General features: G+C 41.9%; 1 protein-coding gene across 2 annotated transcripts in view; it reads left to right on the forward strand.

Moving 5' to 3' along the window:
* The window catches only part of sirt6 (sirtuin 6), an 88009-nt gene extending 73751 nt beyond the window's left edge, over positions 1–14258 (forward strand). The window contains exons 8-9 of one of the 2 annotated variants that reach the window (XM_060905350.1): positions 9872–10235; positions 14135–14258. In XM_060905350.1, coding sequence (XP_060761333.1) covers positions 9872–10235; positions 14135–14163 — 393 coding nt within the window. In that variant the 3' untranslated portion in view covers positions 14164–14258. Of the gene's footprint in view, positions 1–9871; positions 11477–14134 lie in introns of those variants that run through there. The other variant, XM_060905349.1, reaches the window with a different exon arrangement.
* Positions 14259–16822: the final 2564 nt, after the last annotated feature.

A 16822-nucleotide genomic window follows, 5' to 3' on the forward strand; every position in this document is an offset into this window, starting at 1 on the left:
ATCTCCTGACACGTCTCCATCAAACTGGCACCACAGGAACCACTGGAACCCTCCACAGAACTTGCAGGAGCTTGGTGCCATGTTGGTACAAATATGGCGGCGCATTCCCCAAGCTGTGTTCAGACGCATCATCCAATCCATGAGGAGACGTTGTATCGCAGTTGTGAACGCCCATGGAGGACACACCCGATATTGACATGATTTCATTAAGTTGTGACTCACAGTTTTTGATCATGGACATTGTCGTCGCATTTCCAGTGGAACCGATTCCATGACGAACATGATCTGTATGCTATAGCATCTTTAATGACAAGATAATTGAATACAATCATTATTTCAAACCTATTTTCCAAAATGTTCAAATTATTGACTTTGAAACGAGTGTAAAGTTTTTATTTTTGTTGAGTATACTTCTCGAACATAAATGCAGAGCAGATTTAAAAATTATTGGCACCCTTCTGTTAAGTATATGGTAAATCCTTCCTCTGGGGAGAGTAACAGCACCGAGTTTGAGGATTTTTTTTTTTTTGGTTATGGTCCTGGGTGAATTTATTTATTTTAGGGACATAAAGAATACAAATACATGATTCGGAATGAACATATAAGGTTCTAAAGAGATACAAATACAGACATTTCGGGTTGGGGGTTGGATCTTTTGGTTTGAGGATGCTTGCCAGAAATCTGTTTTGAAGTTCGAGGCGGTCATCAAGTGGTTAAATATGAAGCTGGCAGTGTGAGCAAGTGTGAAGCAGGCTTGTGGTGGTTTAAGTTAAGCGACTATCTTGTGCATTTTATAGAGAAATGGAGGTTATGATCTTTAGCAGGGCTTTGAACCAGAATTTTTTTTCCTATTGGTTCGTTCCGAACAGAAACGGAATTTTAACGTTTCCGGTTTTGGGTTCCACCATTAAATAGACGTTCCCGAACCGGTTAGAACAAAAAAATTTCGTTCCCGGAACGGTTAATTACGTTCCCTGTCAGCTGTTTAACAAATGGCTATAAAATTGTCTCTGTCTCATCCAGCTTAAGCCAAATGTAGGCTAATTCTATTACAACCTTCATTAAATAAGACAAGAAAATAATTCAAAACAATTATTTCAAATGTTGGCGATTTGGATTCTCAGTATGTCTTCCCATCTACACAAACAGAAAAAGTGCCAAAAATGAAAGAGAATTCGTTTAGTGTGTTACCAAAGGCTAGTCAGGCCCTATAGAGGGCTACCGCATGACGTCACCGCGCCGCGAGATTTTGGCACCATATTGGAAGACCAAGTACACATCTATGCAAGTACATACATACATAAAACAAACTACACCTGAAATGTAACCAGAGCCGGTTCTGCCCTAATCTGGACCCGGGTGCAACATCGCGCAAACCCCCCCCCCCAAAAAAAACACACCAGTCTAAATCAGGACAACCATCACATAACTATAACTATAAACATTTTATATCAACTATTTTAACTAAATGGGCTATAATAAATAAGCCTGCAGGCAGCCACGGCGGGCTGCCTCAGAAAAGTAACCATTTGTCCTACCTTAAAACTCGTTTTGCATTTTCTGCCTCCTTTTTTGTATTTTCAACCCTCCGTTTATTTTCTTTCCTTTTCTGAAAACCCGACTTGTGTCCAGACATTTTGTTCTGCTACCAACGAACTAACTCGTCAGGTCTCGTCTCTCGAGCCCGCGATGATTCCCATGGGATGAGCAACAACTGATACATTTTTACAAACAGCCAATAGGGAGGTTGCAACGTTCAGGCTCTTCTTTGCTCAGACACTCAGTAATGGAGACGTGATAGCAGTCCACCTTCCCGCTCTCTCCATTCAGTCAGCGAACGTCACACAGGAAGTGAACCCCAGCGGGTCATAGAAACTTGCGCAGGAGGAGAATGGCTTTTTTATTTGTAGGCTACGGAAACTTTGAGGAACGAAATAAAAACCGGTATTAACCGGTTACCATTATTTTTAATAAGCGTTTCTGTTCCGGAACATAAAAAATAATAAAGTTTCTGGTTTCGTTTCTGTTCCATGTGAAATAGAAAAAGTTCCCGGTTTTCGTTTTCGTTCCTTGAACCGGTTCAAAGCCCTGATCTTTAGTGATGTAGCTGAGATGGAAGGACTGTCAGAGCTAGAATTCAGATCACGTTGGCAGTGCTGGTGAAAACCCCCTTTATAAAAGCTCAGCTGGCCATAAGGCCATTGATTGATTGATTGATTGCCATGGCATGGCGTCCATCTTCCATAATTCAGTTAAATAATACACTACCGTTCAAAAGTTTGGGGTCACTTTGAAATGTCCTTATTTTTGAAAGAAAAGCACTGTTCTTTTCAATGAAGATCACTTTAAACCAGACCTGGGCATTTTCCGGCCCGCAGGCCGCATCCGGCCCTTTGGTTCATTCTGACCGGCCCGCGTAAGGTTAATTAGAAATTACAAAATAAACGTATTTTCTAATTTTACCTCATGCATGGACTGAATGTGCATTGCTTTTATTTTGAAGTTGTGTTCAACAAAAACGCAATGCGCGCGACATGAACATGACATGAAATCCCACGAAACCTAATCCCGCGATAACTACTTCCGTAATTTGTCCAGACCAACCACAAACTTGTACATCATCCTTCAAACGGTCCAGCCAATCACATAGTGTGACGTCACCAGCAGGCGCCGGAGCCCGAGCCAATCTGTAGATCTGATCCCTACACCGAATCGACTGCCAGCTGTGCTTCGCATCTCCACCTCAGACATTCAACCTGACTCTGATGCACTCGTTAAAGACCAACAGAGACTAGATTTCTCTCACTGAACAAATAAACTGAAAAGCACCAAATGAGGTGATTAGACTACAAATGTGGGCATCATTATTATAATATGATGTATCTTGTTTGATATTTGGAGTAGAAAGACAATATTGTGATGTCTTTATTGTGTTTTGGGGTGAATGTGACTGGAAAAAAAAATGGTACAAAACATTCACATTTTGTTAACCATTGTTTTGGGAAATTTGATTGAATAAATGACATTTTTTGTAAGGCAACCTTGTTTTTTCCATACTCTTACCAGTCTTAGCAGCTTGTAAAAACAATGATATTTATTACTTTATATAAAGAAATACAATTAATATTATGCAGAATTTAGTTCAGCCTTTTGGTCCGGCCCTCCACAAAATTTTCTGTTTCTCATGTGGCCCCATGGAAAAAATAATTGCCCACCCCTGCTTTAAACTAATCAGAAATCCACTCTATACATTGCTAATGTGGTAAATGACTATTCTAGCTGCAAATGTCTGGTTTTTGGTGCAATATCTCCATAGGTGTATAGAGGCCCATTTCCAGCAACTCTCACTCCAGTGTTCTAATGGTACAATGTGTTTGCTCATTGCCTCAGAAGGCTAATGGATGATTAGAAAACCCTTGTACAACCCGATTCCAAAAAAGTTGGGACAAAGTACAAATTGTAAATAAAAACGGAATGCAATGATGTGGAAGTTTCAAAATTCCATATTTTATTCAGAATAGAACATAGATGACATATCAAATGTTTAAACTGAGAAAATGTATCATTTAAAGAGAAAAATTAGGTGATTTTAAATTTCATGACAACAACACATCTCAAAAAAGTTGGGACAAGGCCATGTTTACCACTGTGAGACATCCCCTTTTCTCTTTACAACAGTCTGTAAACATCTGGGGACTGAGGAGACAAGTTGCTCAATTTCAGGGATAGGAATGTTAACCCATTCTTGTCTAATGTAGGATTCTAGTTGCTCAACTGTCTTAGGTCTTTTTTGTCGTATCTTCCTTTTTATGATGCGCCAAATGTTTTCTATGGGTGAAAGATCTGGACTGCAGGCTGGCCAGTTCAGTACCCGGACCCTTCTTCTACGCAGCCATGATGCTGAAGTTGATGCAGTATGTGGTTTGGCATTGTCATGTTGGAAAATGCAAGGTCTTCCCTGAAAGAGACGTCATCTGGATGGGAGCATCTGTTGCTCTAGAACCTGGATATACCTTTCAGCATTGATGGTGTCTTTCCAGATGTGTAAGCTGCCCATGCCACACGCACTAATGCAACCCCATACCATCAGAGATGCAGGCTTCTGAACTGAGCGCTGATAACAACTTGGGTCGTCCTTCTCCTCTTTAGTCCGAATGACACGGCGTCCCTGATTTCCATAAAGAACTTCAAATTTTGATTTGTCTGACCACAGAACAGTTTTCCACTTTGCCACAGTCCATTTTAAATGAGCCTTGGCCCAGAGAAGACGTCTGCGCTTCTGGATCATGTTTAGATACGGCTTCTTCTTTGAACTATAGAGTTTTAGCTGGCAACGGCGGATGGCACGGTGAATTGTGTTCACAAATAATGTTCTCTGGAAATATTCCTGAGCCCATTTTGTGATTTTCAATACAGAAGCATGCCTGTATGTGATGCAGTGCCGTCTAAGGGCCCGAAGATCACGGGCACCCAGTATGGTTTTCCGGCCTTGACCCTTACGCACAGAGATTCTTCCAGATTCTCTGAATCTTTTGATGATATTATGCACTGTAGATGATGATATGTTCAACTCTTTGCAATTTTACATTGTCGAACTCCTTTCTGATATTGCTCCTCTATTTGTCGGTGCAGAATTAGGGGGATTGGTGATCCTCTTCCCATCTTTACTTCTGAGAGCCGCTGCCACTCCAAGATGCTCTTTTTATACCCAGTCATGTTAATGACCTATTGCCAATTGACCTAATGAGTTGCAATGTGGTCCTCCAGCTGTTCCTTTTTTGTACCTTTAACTTTTCCAGCCTCTTATTGCCCCTGTCCCAACTTTTTTGAGATGTGTTGCTGTCATGAAATTTCAAATGAGCCAATATTTGGCATGAAATTTCAAAATGTCTCACTTTCGACATTTGATATGTTGTCTATGTTCTATTGTGAATATAATATCAGTTTTTGAGATTTGTAAATTATTGCATTCTGTTTTTATTTACAATTTGTACTTTGTCCCAACTTTTTTGGAATCGGGGTTGTACAATCATGTTAGCACAGCTGAAAACAGTTGAGCTCTTTAGAGAAGCTATAAAACTGACCTTCCTTTGAGCAGATTGAGTTTCTGGAGCATCACATTTGTGGGGTCGATTAAATGCTCAAAATGGCCAGAAAAATGTTTTGACTATATTTTCTATTCATTTTACAACTTATGGTGGGAAATAAAAGTGTGACTTTTCATGGAAAACACAAAATTGTCTGGGTGACCCCAAACTTTTGAACGGTAGTGTATCTCCTCCGTCAGTTCTCCACAGATTTCTTTTCTGATTTTGTTTGAAAGAACTTGGTCGTTTTGTCAGTGGTTGTTTTTTTTTTTTTTGCGCTAACGAGTTAGTAACAAGGCCAAATTAACGACTTTTCCAGGCCTCTCACTAGAATTTTATCTCCTCTCTCGTTTCTCATCCACTTTCAGTTCTGATTTGAGGGTAGCTCTTCTCTCGAGAAACAAAACGTGGTCGTTTGTTTGTTGTTTTTCTTGTTGTAAACAATTTGTTTACAACTCCTTTTTGGTTAAATCATCTCTCCTTCAGTTCTCGATGGATTTCAGTTCTGATTGTTTTATTTGAAAGAACTCGACCTTCTGCACAAAACTTGCTCATCGTATCGTCAATTTTTGCAAACAAATTAGGCTACGTTCACACTGCAGGCTGAAGTGACTCAAATCCGATCTTTTCGCCCATATGTGACCTGTATCCGATCTTTTATTGACAATATGAACGACACAGATCCGATTTTTTCAAATCCGACCCAGGCCGTTTGGATATGTGGTCCTAATTCCGATTCCTATCCGCTCTTTTCATATGCGACTTCAGTCTGAACCGCCAGGTCGCATTCATCCGACTTACACGTCATCAACAAGCCACAAACGTCACTATTCTGCGCTGAAGTAGGCGGCGGGTCTCTCAAAAAAAGTTACAACAACATGGCGCATAATCACGGGCGCAGATAGAGGGGGGGACTCGTCCCACCCAGATTTAAATTCACCTTGTTCGGTCCCCCCCACTTATAGGGAGGAAAAAACGTCTATGCTGTCTTTCTTTGCATAAGGCAAACCTCACGGAAAAATCAAAAGACTAATTACCATTCGGTTTATTGAGGTGCACAGCAGTGTATACATAGTTGCAACAATTCACATAAAACAAAACAAAGACTGATATTTGGTTGGTTGAGCTGCGCAGACTGCACAGGTTGCGAGCTCGAGCTTGGTTGCTATGGTAACCCACAACAAGTTTGACAGGCATATCGGGGTTGGGGTTGGTTTGCTGGCAGCTTTGTCCCCCCCAGTTCAAAAAACGTATCTGCGCTCCTGCGCATGACATCAATGCGAGGGACGCTTCGGGCTGTGAAGGTTCTGAATCTTCTCAATGGAAGGACGCAGAGGTTAGGGAGCTGATTTCCATTTGGGGGGATGCAGCTATTCAAGCTAGATTGGATGGGTCATACCGCAACCGGGCGGTTTTACTTCCGTAAACACTGGCCATGCTCACTGCGTGTGACGTCGTCGTATCCTGCAATGCGCATGCGGAACACTTTTAGGTCGCTTTTCGTTCATACTGAGGATCACATACAAGTCGCATATATTTGTTAATGTGAACGACCTCACAAAAAAATCGGATTTCACAAAAAAATCGGAATTGAGCATTAAGCCTTGCAGTGTGAACGTAGCGTTAGTCATTAGATCAACTTAACAACACATTTTTTTTTCTGACTAGAGTTGTAGCTCCTCTCTCGTTTATCATGCGAATTCAGTTCTGATCGATGTTTTGGGTCGATCTTCAATTGGGGAACAAAATTTTAGTCCTTTGTTGATTTTGCTCTTGTACACAATTTGTCGTGGAGGTCGGTCCTCTCTCAGATCGTCACATTTCAGTTCTGTTTGATGGTTTGGTCCTCATGGTTGTTTTTAAGAAGGCCAGATGAGCTGCTACGTCCTTGACGTTCTGTGTTTTTTTTTTTTTTGTTTTGTTTTTTGAGATACTACTTCTTTTTGACTTTCTTTTCGATAAAAGGTAGCAAGATGTCACTTGTTTCAGTGAAAAATGTAAATACTTATCTGTAATATCCATTTCATGCATTAATTGTTGTCCATACTCTCAAATAGTGCCAATAATTCTGAAGTCGCCTGTATATTTTCACTCCCAGCACTCCAATCTCTGTAGGTTGACCATCTCCGTACATTTCTCATCCTGAGTAGATTAAGCAACTCCTAAGCTGTAGTTGTGAATGATTTTGTGCTACCGTACCTCCTCTCTCTTCCCTCGAGCACCTCACGCTGCAAATATTCTGCCTTTAATCCGATTATGAGTGCACGTCGTAGCTTCTGGATATGTTTGATTCGTTTTTCTTACAGACTTGGAACTTTTTTTTTTTTTTTTTACATCACACCATAATTTTGCTGTTACAACTAAAAATTCCAACTTTGATTTATTTGTGACTTATCCGACCTGAAGTGCAGAAATGTTGCAGGGCGCAGAGTCAGATTCGCATTCTGTGTTTTTGAGAACGTGGCTCTCCGAAGTGTTACTGATGATAAACCAAACTGAGGGTGGGTTTCCCAAAAGATCATCGTTAAATGGTAGCGCGAGCATCACGATGAACACACTCTCTCCTAGTTAAGATGCTCTTAAGCCTAGGTCACAACCGGACGTACGATTTTTTGGCCGTGCGATTTTTGGCGTTTCCCAAATCGCTGCGTTTTTTTTTGTTGTTGTTGTTGTTCGTGGAGAAAGACGCACGTTGGCCGTAAGTTTGTCTTGCAACCTGAAAAAAACATAAGCGCCCGTAGAGTTTGTTTGACATGACAAACCTCTGCGGCCGGTCTGCGGCTCGAAAATCAGCACGTCACACGCGCGCCCTCCGTGCGTGTCTTGCGTTTTTTTGCACGTAGACCGGCCGTAGGAGCACGTACAATGGTGCTTGAAAGTTTGTGAACCCTTTAGAATTTTCTATATTTCTGCATAAATATGACCTAAAACATCATCAGATTTTCACACAAGTCCTAAAAGTAGATAAAGAGAACCCAGTTAAACAAATGAGACAAAAATATTATACTTGGTCATTTATTTATTGATGAAAATGATCCAATATTACATATCTGTGAGTGGCAAAAGTATGTGAACCTTTGCTTTCAGTATCTGGTGTGACCCCCTTGTGCAGCAATAACTGCAACTAAACGTTTGCGGTAACTGTTGATCAGTCCTGCACACCGGCTTGGAGGAATTTTAGCCCATTCCTCCATACAGAACAGCTTCAACTCTGGGATGTTGGTGGGTTTCCTCACATGAACTGCTCGCTTCAGGTCCTTCCACAACATTTCGATTGGATTAAGGTCAGGACTTTGACTTGACCATTCCAAAACATGAATTTTATTCTTCTTTAACCATTCTTTGGTAGAACGACTCGTGTGCTTAGGGTCGTTGTCTTGCTGCATGACCCACCTTCTCTTGAGATTCAGTTCATGGACAGATGTCCTGACATTTTCCTTTAGAATTCGCTGGTATAATTCAGAATTCATTGTTCCATCAATGATGGTAAGCCGTCCTGGCCCAGATGCAGCAAAACAGGCCCAAACCATGATACTACCACCACCATGTTTCACAGATGGGATAAGGTTCTTATGCTGAAATGCACTATTTTCCTTTCTCCAAATATAATGCTTTTCATTTAAACCAAAAAGTTCTATTTTGGTCTCATCTATCCGCAAAACATTTTTCCAATAGCCTTCTGGCTTGTCTACGTGATCTTTAGCAAACCACAGACAAGCAGCAATGTTCTTTTTGGAGAGCAGTGGCTTTCTCCTTGCAACCCTGCCATGCACACCACTGTTGTTCAGTGTTCTCCTGATGGTGGATTCATGACCATTAACATTAGCCAATGTGAGAGAGGCCTTCAGTTGCTTAGAAGTTACCCTGTGGTCCTTTGTGACCTTGCCGACTATTACACACCTTGCTCTTGGAGTGATCTTTGTTGGTCGACCACTCCTGGGGAGGGTAACAATGGTCTTGAATTTCCTCCATTTGTACACAATCTGTCTGACTGTGGATTGGTGGAGTCCAAACTCTTTAGAGATGGTTTTGTAACCTTTTCCAGCCTGATGAGCATCAACAACGCTTTTTCTGAGGTCCTCAGAAATCTCCTTTGTTTGTGCCATGATACACTTCCACAAACATGTGTTGTGAAGATCAGACTTTGATAGATCCCTGTTCTTTAAATAAAACAGGGTGCCCACTCACACCTGATTGTCATCCCATTGATTGAAAACACCCGACTCTAATTTCACCTTCAAATTAACTGCTAATCCTAGAGGTTCACATACTTTTGCCACTCACAGATATGTAATATTGGATCATTTTCCTCAATAAATAAATGACCAAGTATAATATTTTGTCTCATTTGTTTAACTGGGTTCTCTTTATCAACTTTTAGGACTTGTGTGAAAATCTGATGACGTTTTAGGTCATATGTATGCAGAAATGTACAAAATTCTAAAGGGTTCACAAACTTTCAAGCACCACTGTACGGCCGGTTGTGACCGAGGCTTTAGTGTTAAGAGGCTTTTGGGAAACCCACCCCTGAGCGATTCATTCACACCCCAGGTAGACTGGGAGGAAATTACACCATTTCTGTTCTTCCTAGGAGCGCAAATTTTTTTTATTTTTTTTATTTTTTATTTTTTAGAACCTCAAATCTACAAGACTCAGGAAGTGTTAAGAAGCGTTTTCCTCACTGTATCAAGGAAACATAGTTAGGAGAAGTGGATTTACAGAACCGATCGCAGCATTGTTTTAAAAGAGAGTCTCTCGACACTTAACCTGTTGTATTATTTCAGGACAAGCACGCCCACCTGCTTATGCATGGTTACGTGGATGAAGTCATGGGCCAGCTGATGAAGCTCTTGGGCCTGGAGATCCCAGAGTGGGCGGGGCCAACGCTGTGCGAGTTCTCAGGCGGCGACGCGGACATCCTGCCTTACGGCGCGTGGAAAAAGGAAGTCAAGATCGAGCTGAAGATAGAAGAAAAGAAAGAGCCTGCGGCGAAGAGGAAAACGCCAAAGAAGGATATTGATGGAGGAGTCAAGAAAGAGGAAGATGATGAGAGAACGAAGAAACCGTGTAAACATGAGGTTGCGGGCGACGGGATATCGGGCGCGGTCAGTGACAAATCCGATACAGAACTCTGCTCTTCTTCTGCAGGTGAAGCTAAAAAGCCACGGATTAACACTCCATCCTCATAGAACGTCTTTTTTTTTTTTTTTTTTTTTTTTTCCCCCTCAGTGGAATTTCAGTGCAAAAACCAGCAATACAATCTCAGGCAGGTTCTTTCTTTCTACATCACATCACGAATCTCCTAGGCAGCCAGGGCGTCTTTAGCCGGCTTTTTCACCGCACGAGTTTCATCCCGGTTTTGATGTCGCAGACAAACATCACACACGAGTATAGAATTCTTTGGCGGGTTTTCAGGATGCGTAATATGATGTGACGTTCTCACTGATGGGCGCTGCGCTGTCAGCTCACGACAAAGCTGTGGCAGTGTCCGAAACGTTTACTGAAAAAAATAAATAATAATCATCGATAAGAGGACAGCAGAGAAACGTGCTAACTGCTAACCGGACAGACAAAACATCCTTATTATCTCAAGCTCGCGCTGAAGAATGGTTTTGTTCTTATGAGCCTGTTTTCTGCGTGAACCCAGATCACGCTGATTAACTGATCTAAACCGAGTGTCGTAATTTTGTTAGAGAATCTGATCTGGAGATTATCACACAGTGTGTTCGGTTTTATTACTAGGATCGCCTTGTACGATGCGTCAATAATTAGCCGTAGTAATCTTCAAAGATCGGCTTTTACTCCTTTAGAAGACTAAAGCCTCGTCCTGAAGTGCACATGAAGTAAAGTGTGACTGATACACCAGTGTAAAGCATCTGAAGTGCACCGGTACCTCCTCACTGATGCTACATACGACTGTGTATAATATAAAGGATAAAATTGACCTGCTTTGATAGTTAGTTCAGGAGTCTGGGTAAGCGGTGTTTAGATAACTAAAGCCCCGAGCGCTCACATCATTAGGGCTTGTGCAAAAAGAACCTCGTATCGGTGTCTACCAAGTCAAGTCGAGTCAAGTTTCGACACCGACGAGTGAAAAGGAAGCGACGTGCTCAGTGCTCGCAGAACTGAATCGCCATGTTTTACCATAATAATTTCTCGGTGCGCTCAATTTGAATGACCACGCTCACTGACGATGCTAGTTTGAGCGCTCGGGTCAGTCAGTCATCCTCGCACTCGTAAACGCCGTCGCCTGAGCTTTGAGAACCGACAAAGATGCGCATGTTGATTTTTAATTTTGATTTAGTTTTTATGTTGCACGTTCTCATCTTATTAACCCGGTTGTAATGTGGATCACAAAACCAAGCTTGCTTAAAGGAACAGTCCACCGTACTTCCATAATGAAATATGCTCTTATCTGAATTGAGACGAGCTGCTCCGTACCTCTCCGAGCTTTGCGCGACCTCCCAGTCAGTCAGACGCGCTGTCACTCCTGTTAGCAATGTAGCTAGGCTCAGCATGGCCAATGGTATTTTTTGGGGCTGTAGTTAGATGCGACCAAACTCTTCCGCGTTTTTCCTGTTTACATAGGTTTATATGACCAGTGACATGAAACAAGTTCAGTTACACAAATTGAAACGTAGCGATTTTCTATGCTATGGAAAGTCCGCACTATAATGACAGGCGTACTAACACCTTCTGCGCGCTTCGGCAGCGCATTGATATCTGAGCTCCGTATCAATGCGCTGCCGAAGCGCGCAGAAGGTGTTAGTACGCCTGTCATTATAGTGCGGACTTTCCATAGCATAGAAAATCGCTACGTTTCAATTTGTGTAACTGAACTTGTTTCATGTCACTGGTCATATAAACCTATGTAAACAGGAAAAACGCGGAAGAGTTTGGTCGCATCTAACTACAGCCCCAAAAAATACCATTGGCCATACTGAGCCTAGCTACATTGCTAACAGGAGTGACAGCGCGTCTGACTGACTGGGAGGTCGCGCAAAGCTCGGAGAGGTACGGAGCAGCTCGTCTCAATTCAGATAAGAGCATATTTCATTATGGAAGTACGGTGGACTGTTCCTTTAAAACAATAGGATACGTTTTTCATTACTATAATGTCGCACACCCCTCCAGAGCCTGTTGCTGCATTTGATTTACCTCAGAAACGGAAAGTCGGAGCTGGGAACTGCGTCTCTTTTTAAACCTCTGTGCGGCAAAGGAAGGAAGGACACGAATGCTTCCATGTTCGTCTTTTTGTTAGCAAGAAGTTAACCAGGTAAATGTGATAAGTGATGTGGATTTACCTCACCAAAACCAGTCAGCTCTAGACAAGCAAATAGTCCCTCGCTGAACTCGGAGTTTCCCAGTAGGAATTTTACAGAGCGCTCTAAGGGGAATGTTGGGGATTTTTTTTGGGGGGGGGGGTTGGTTCATTTTTGTGTTCCCATGAAATCAATAAAATGTATATATTTTTTTTTATTATTTTTTTTTTATATTCACAATATGTAAGCATTAGCGCTAGCCCTAATTGTTATTCCAAGGTAATGCGAAAGTATTTCAAGAAAAATGCAGTCAAAAATTTGTACACCCCGACTCATTCATAAGTTTTTCTGTATTTTGTATTTTCTATATTGTAGAACAAATACTGAAGACATCAAAACTATGAAATAACATCTGGAACACGTATAACCGTCATTCCACTAAATTGAGTCGTACATGAGCTGATAGCCTATAAGCCACGTACGACGAGATTGAGTGGAATGGCTGTTTTATTCTATCCACATTCACTGGATTTTGAGAAGCGGAGCGTTTTTTATTTTTATTTTTTGCAAATTCGATAAATAAAAACTTTATACAAAACATCTGACAATCATTTCTGCTTAGAATGTAAAGAAACCGGCGAAATAACCGAAGGGTTGTTTTACAATCAGGGTACGCAAGCTAAAAATCACATTTAACACTTATCTTCAATATCAAAAGGCTTGACTAAATAAACTTGGTTGTTTATTGTAGCCCTGTGATAGCTCTATTTACCATGCAAAAAAAATTTGGTGATTGTGTTATTTTTGGTGAATGTATGGCAATGTGTGTCATATTTAGCAAAATTACTCGTGTCATTTAGAAAAAGTGCTTTTTCTACGGGCGAGAGGCGGGGTACACCCTGGACAAGTCGCCAGGTCATCACAGGGCTGACACATAGACACAGACAACCATTCACACTCACATTCACACCTACGCTCAATTTAGAGTCACCAGTTAACCTAACCTGCATGTCTTTGGACTGTGGGGGAAACCGGAGCACCCGGAGGAAACCCACGCGGACACGGGGAGAACATGCAAACTCCGCACAGAAAGGCCCTCGCTGGCCACGGGGCTCGAACCCAGGACCTTCTTGCTGTGAGGCGACAGCGCTAACCACTACACCACCGTGCCGCCAGTATGTAATTGTGTCCAAAAAAAAGAAGTCCTCTCCGAGACAGCTAATTTTTCAATATCTATAACATATCAATAACATATCAATAACTTTCAATAACATATCTAAAATGATTATTTTCATCCTAAAATGTGGTCAAGATATTGGGACATAAATATTAGAGACAACTAACACAAAGCTTACAGCCTTATATTTAAAAGCACTATGGAAGTCGTGAATTCTGAATTGTCAAAAAAAAAAAGTCCTCTCCGAGAATCACTTCATTTGTTTCTCCCATCTTATAGCAGATTACGCAAAACTACCATACACACATGTCAAAAAATGACCTGAAATCTGTTCTTTAACTTGTCCTTCACTTAAAAACTGATACAAGAACCAGTTTGAATCAATTTGAATTTTGGACCCCTGTGACACAAACTTTGTACCCTGATTGTAAAACAACCCAGGAGCAATTTGTGAAAAATGCGATGATGATAATAATCATTCTTGGGGGGGAGAAATAAAGATATGTTCTTACTTTTAATTTGGGGGGTTTTTGTTTTCGAGTAGTTTTTATTTCATCCTCAGTTGGCTCAGCAACATGCTCCACCATTTTGTTTTTCTTCTTCTTTAGGTTTTTTGCCGGTTGCCAGACCAACTTAAAGGTGCATTACCGCCACCAACTGGGCTGGAGTATGGAACAGGAGATATTTTTGGAGGAGGGGTGGCACGGTGGTGTAGCGGTTAGCGCTGTCGCCTCACAGCAAGAAGGTCCGGGTTCGAGCCCCGTGGCCGGCGAGGGCCTTTCTGTGTGGAGTTTGCATGTTCTCCCCGTGTCCGCGTGGGTTTCCTCCAGGTGCTCCGGTTTCCCCCACAGTCCAAAGACATGCAGGTTAGGTTAACTGGTGACTCTAAATTGAGCGTAGGTGTGAATGTGAGTGTGAATGGTTGTCTGTGTCTATGTGTCAGCCCTGTGATGACCTGGCGACTTGTCCAGGGTGTACCCCGCCTCTCGCCCGTAGTCAGCTGGGATAGGCTCCAGCTTGCCTGCGACCCTGTAGAACAGGATAAAGCGGCTAGAGATAATGAGATGAGATATTTTTGGAGGGGGGGACTATATTCTTCTAGCAATTTCTGTTTCTTTGAAATACTTGATGACAAAGCTGTCATTTTGTTTTTCCTCTACTGACGGTATATGAGCTGATATCATAGTAGTAGAGTAGCCAATCAGTGTGCGATTGCTGATATCCAGTGAATGTGGATAGAATAAGTGAAATTCTGTAGTCAACAACAAAAAAGTGTTAAACGAAATGTTTGATATTTTAGATTCTTCAGCATATCCAGCATTTACCTTGACACTTTACACACTATTGGTGTTATCTTAACCAGCTTCATGTGGTAGTTACTTGGAATGCTTTTCAATTAACAAGTGTGCCTCGTCAAAAGTTAATTAGTGAACGAGTTTCTTGCCGCTTTAATGCGTTTTGAGATCAAATAGTAAATAATAAAAATACAGTAAATAGCCCTATTCAACACCACAACTGTAGTCGTCCATATTATGTCAAGAACCACTCGGCTAAGTAAAGAGAAACGACACCCATCATTACTTTAAGACATGAAGTGTCTTCATTAATAAAAAAAAAAAAGTGTGTCCAAACTTTTAACTGGTACTGTAGGACCATGACCCTTATGGGGCTCTGTAGAACTCTGAGTTGAAGAGGCATCACGAGTTACGACCTCTAGTTGCATGAAGCTCGTCTGAGAAGTAAAAAATCAGCCTTTGGGTGTGTTTCTGCCATAAGAACCAAGGAATGTTTCAGGAACTTTGGAATATAAGGCATTCCCACAAGAGGAACCATTATATGTCCTGTTTCAGGAATTACTGGGATGTACAGTACCTTACTCTTCTAAACATCACTGATTCATCATACAGAGTAACCAGATATTTTATGTGGAATTAAAAAAAAAAACCCTGTATGTAGTTAAGAAGTGCTTGTTTTCTTTTAAGCCTAGGTCACAACCGGACGTACGATTTTTTTTGGCCGTGCGATTTTTGGCGTTTCCCAAAACGCTGCGGTTTTTTTTTTTGTTCGTGGAGAAAGACGCACGTTGGCCGTAAGTTTGTCTTGCAACCTGAAAAAAACGTAAGCGCCCGTAGAGTTTGTTTGACATGACAAAGAACCTCTACGGCTCGAAAATCAGCACGTCACACGCGCGCCCTCCGTACGTTTCACATGCGCCCTACGTGCGTTTCTTGCGTTTTTTGCACGTTGACCTAGCCTGGGCCCGCCCATCCTAAGCGTGACGCAACACGAGGGCCTGTTGCGAGCTTAGTCTGGCCAGGCAAGCTATCTACAGCTCTTCCAAGCTCCCGAAAAATCGGGAGCCAATCAACTTTGAGCATCTCCAACGGCCCTGGGTAGAGGCGTGTTCAAGGCAGTGACGTAGTAGAACTGCGACCGGAAGCCATAGATTGTTTACAGAATCTATACCGGAAGCGCTTCATTCACTAGAAACATTACGAACATGGATCAAGTTCTCATTGAAAACGGAGCAAAGAGCAGCCCTGGAGGTATTTATTGAAAGGAAGGACGTTTTCGCCTTGCTCCCGACCGGCTTCGGTAAGAGTTCAATCTACCAGTTAGCCCCGTCGCGTCACATACGTCAGAGGAAAGAGTGATGTGATTGGTTTAAGCTTCGTCACAGCCTTTTCTGGCTTCGACCAGTAGCAAACTGAGGCATTTCAGGGAGGCGGGTCAACCACGCACTTTGGGAAACGGTTGGGCTTAATATCTTTGCCAGACCAAATGCTCGCAGAGCTTTGAAGTCGCGTTAGCCAGACTAACATAGACCGGCCGTAGGAGCACGTACAGCCGGTTGTGACCAAGGCTTTATTTCAAGGTGGTGTGGAACAACTGGCACATGCAACACAGTGATTTAATGAAACATTAGTTTTTATTCCCCGCTGGCCAAAAGGCCCAAAGGGCGATTATGTCGTGGTGATGTCTGTTCCGGGAAGTGTGCTCACCTTCTGAAATCAACTCTTCTTACAATTTTTGGAGGAATTTCACGAAACTTGGCAGGATTCTTTGTTCTATGTCGGTAATACACATATTGCAATTTTGTTAAATTGGGTCACATTTTACCAGAGTTACAGCCCTTGATTAACAAAATTATACTTTGACAATTTCATGAGGGTGTGTTTTCCTTCTGAAATCAACTCCTCTCTCAATTTTTGGAGGAATTTCACAAAACCTGGTAAAAAAAAAAAAAGACTTTGTTATATGTTGGTAATGCCCATATTGTAATTTTGTTAAATTCG

This window comes from Neoarius graeffei, chromosome 23 (genome assembly GCF_027579695.1).
Source record: "Neoarius graeffei isolate fNeoGra1 chromosome 23, fNeoGra1.pri, whole genome shotgun sequence".
Taxonomy (NCBI): Eukaryota; Metazoa; Chordata; class Actinopteri; order Siluriformes; family Ariidae; genus Neoarius; species Neoarius graeffei.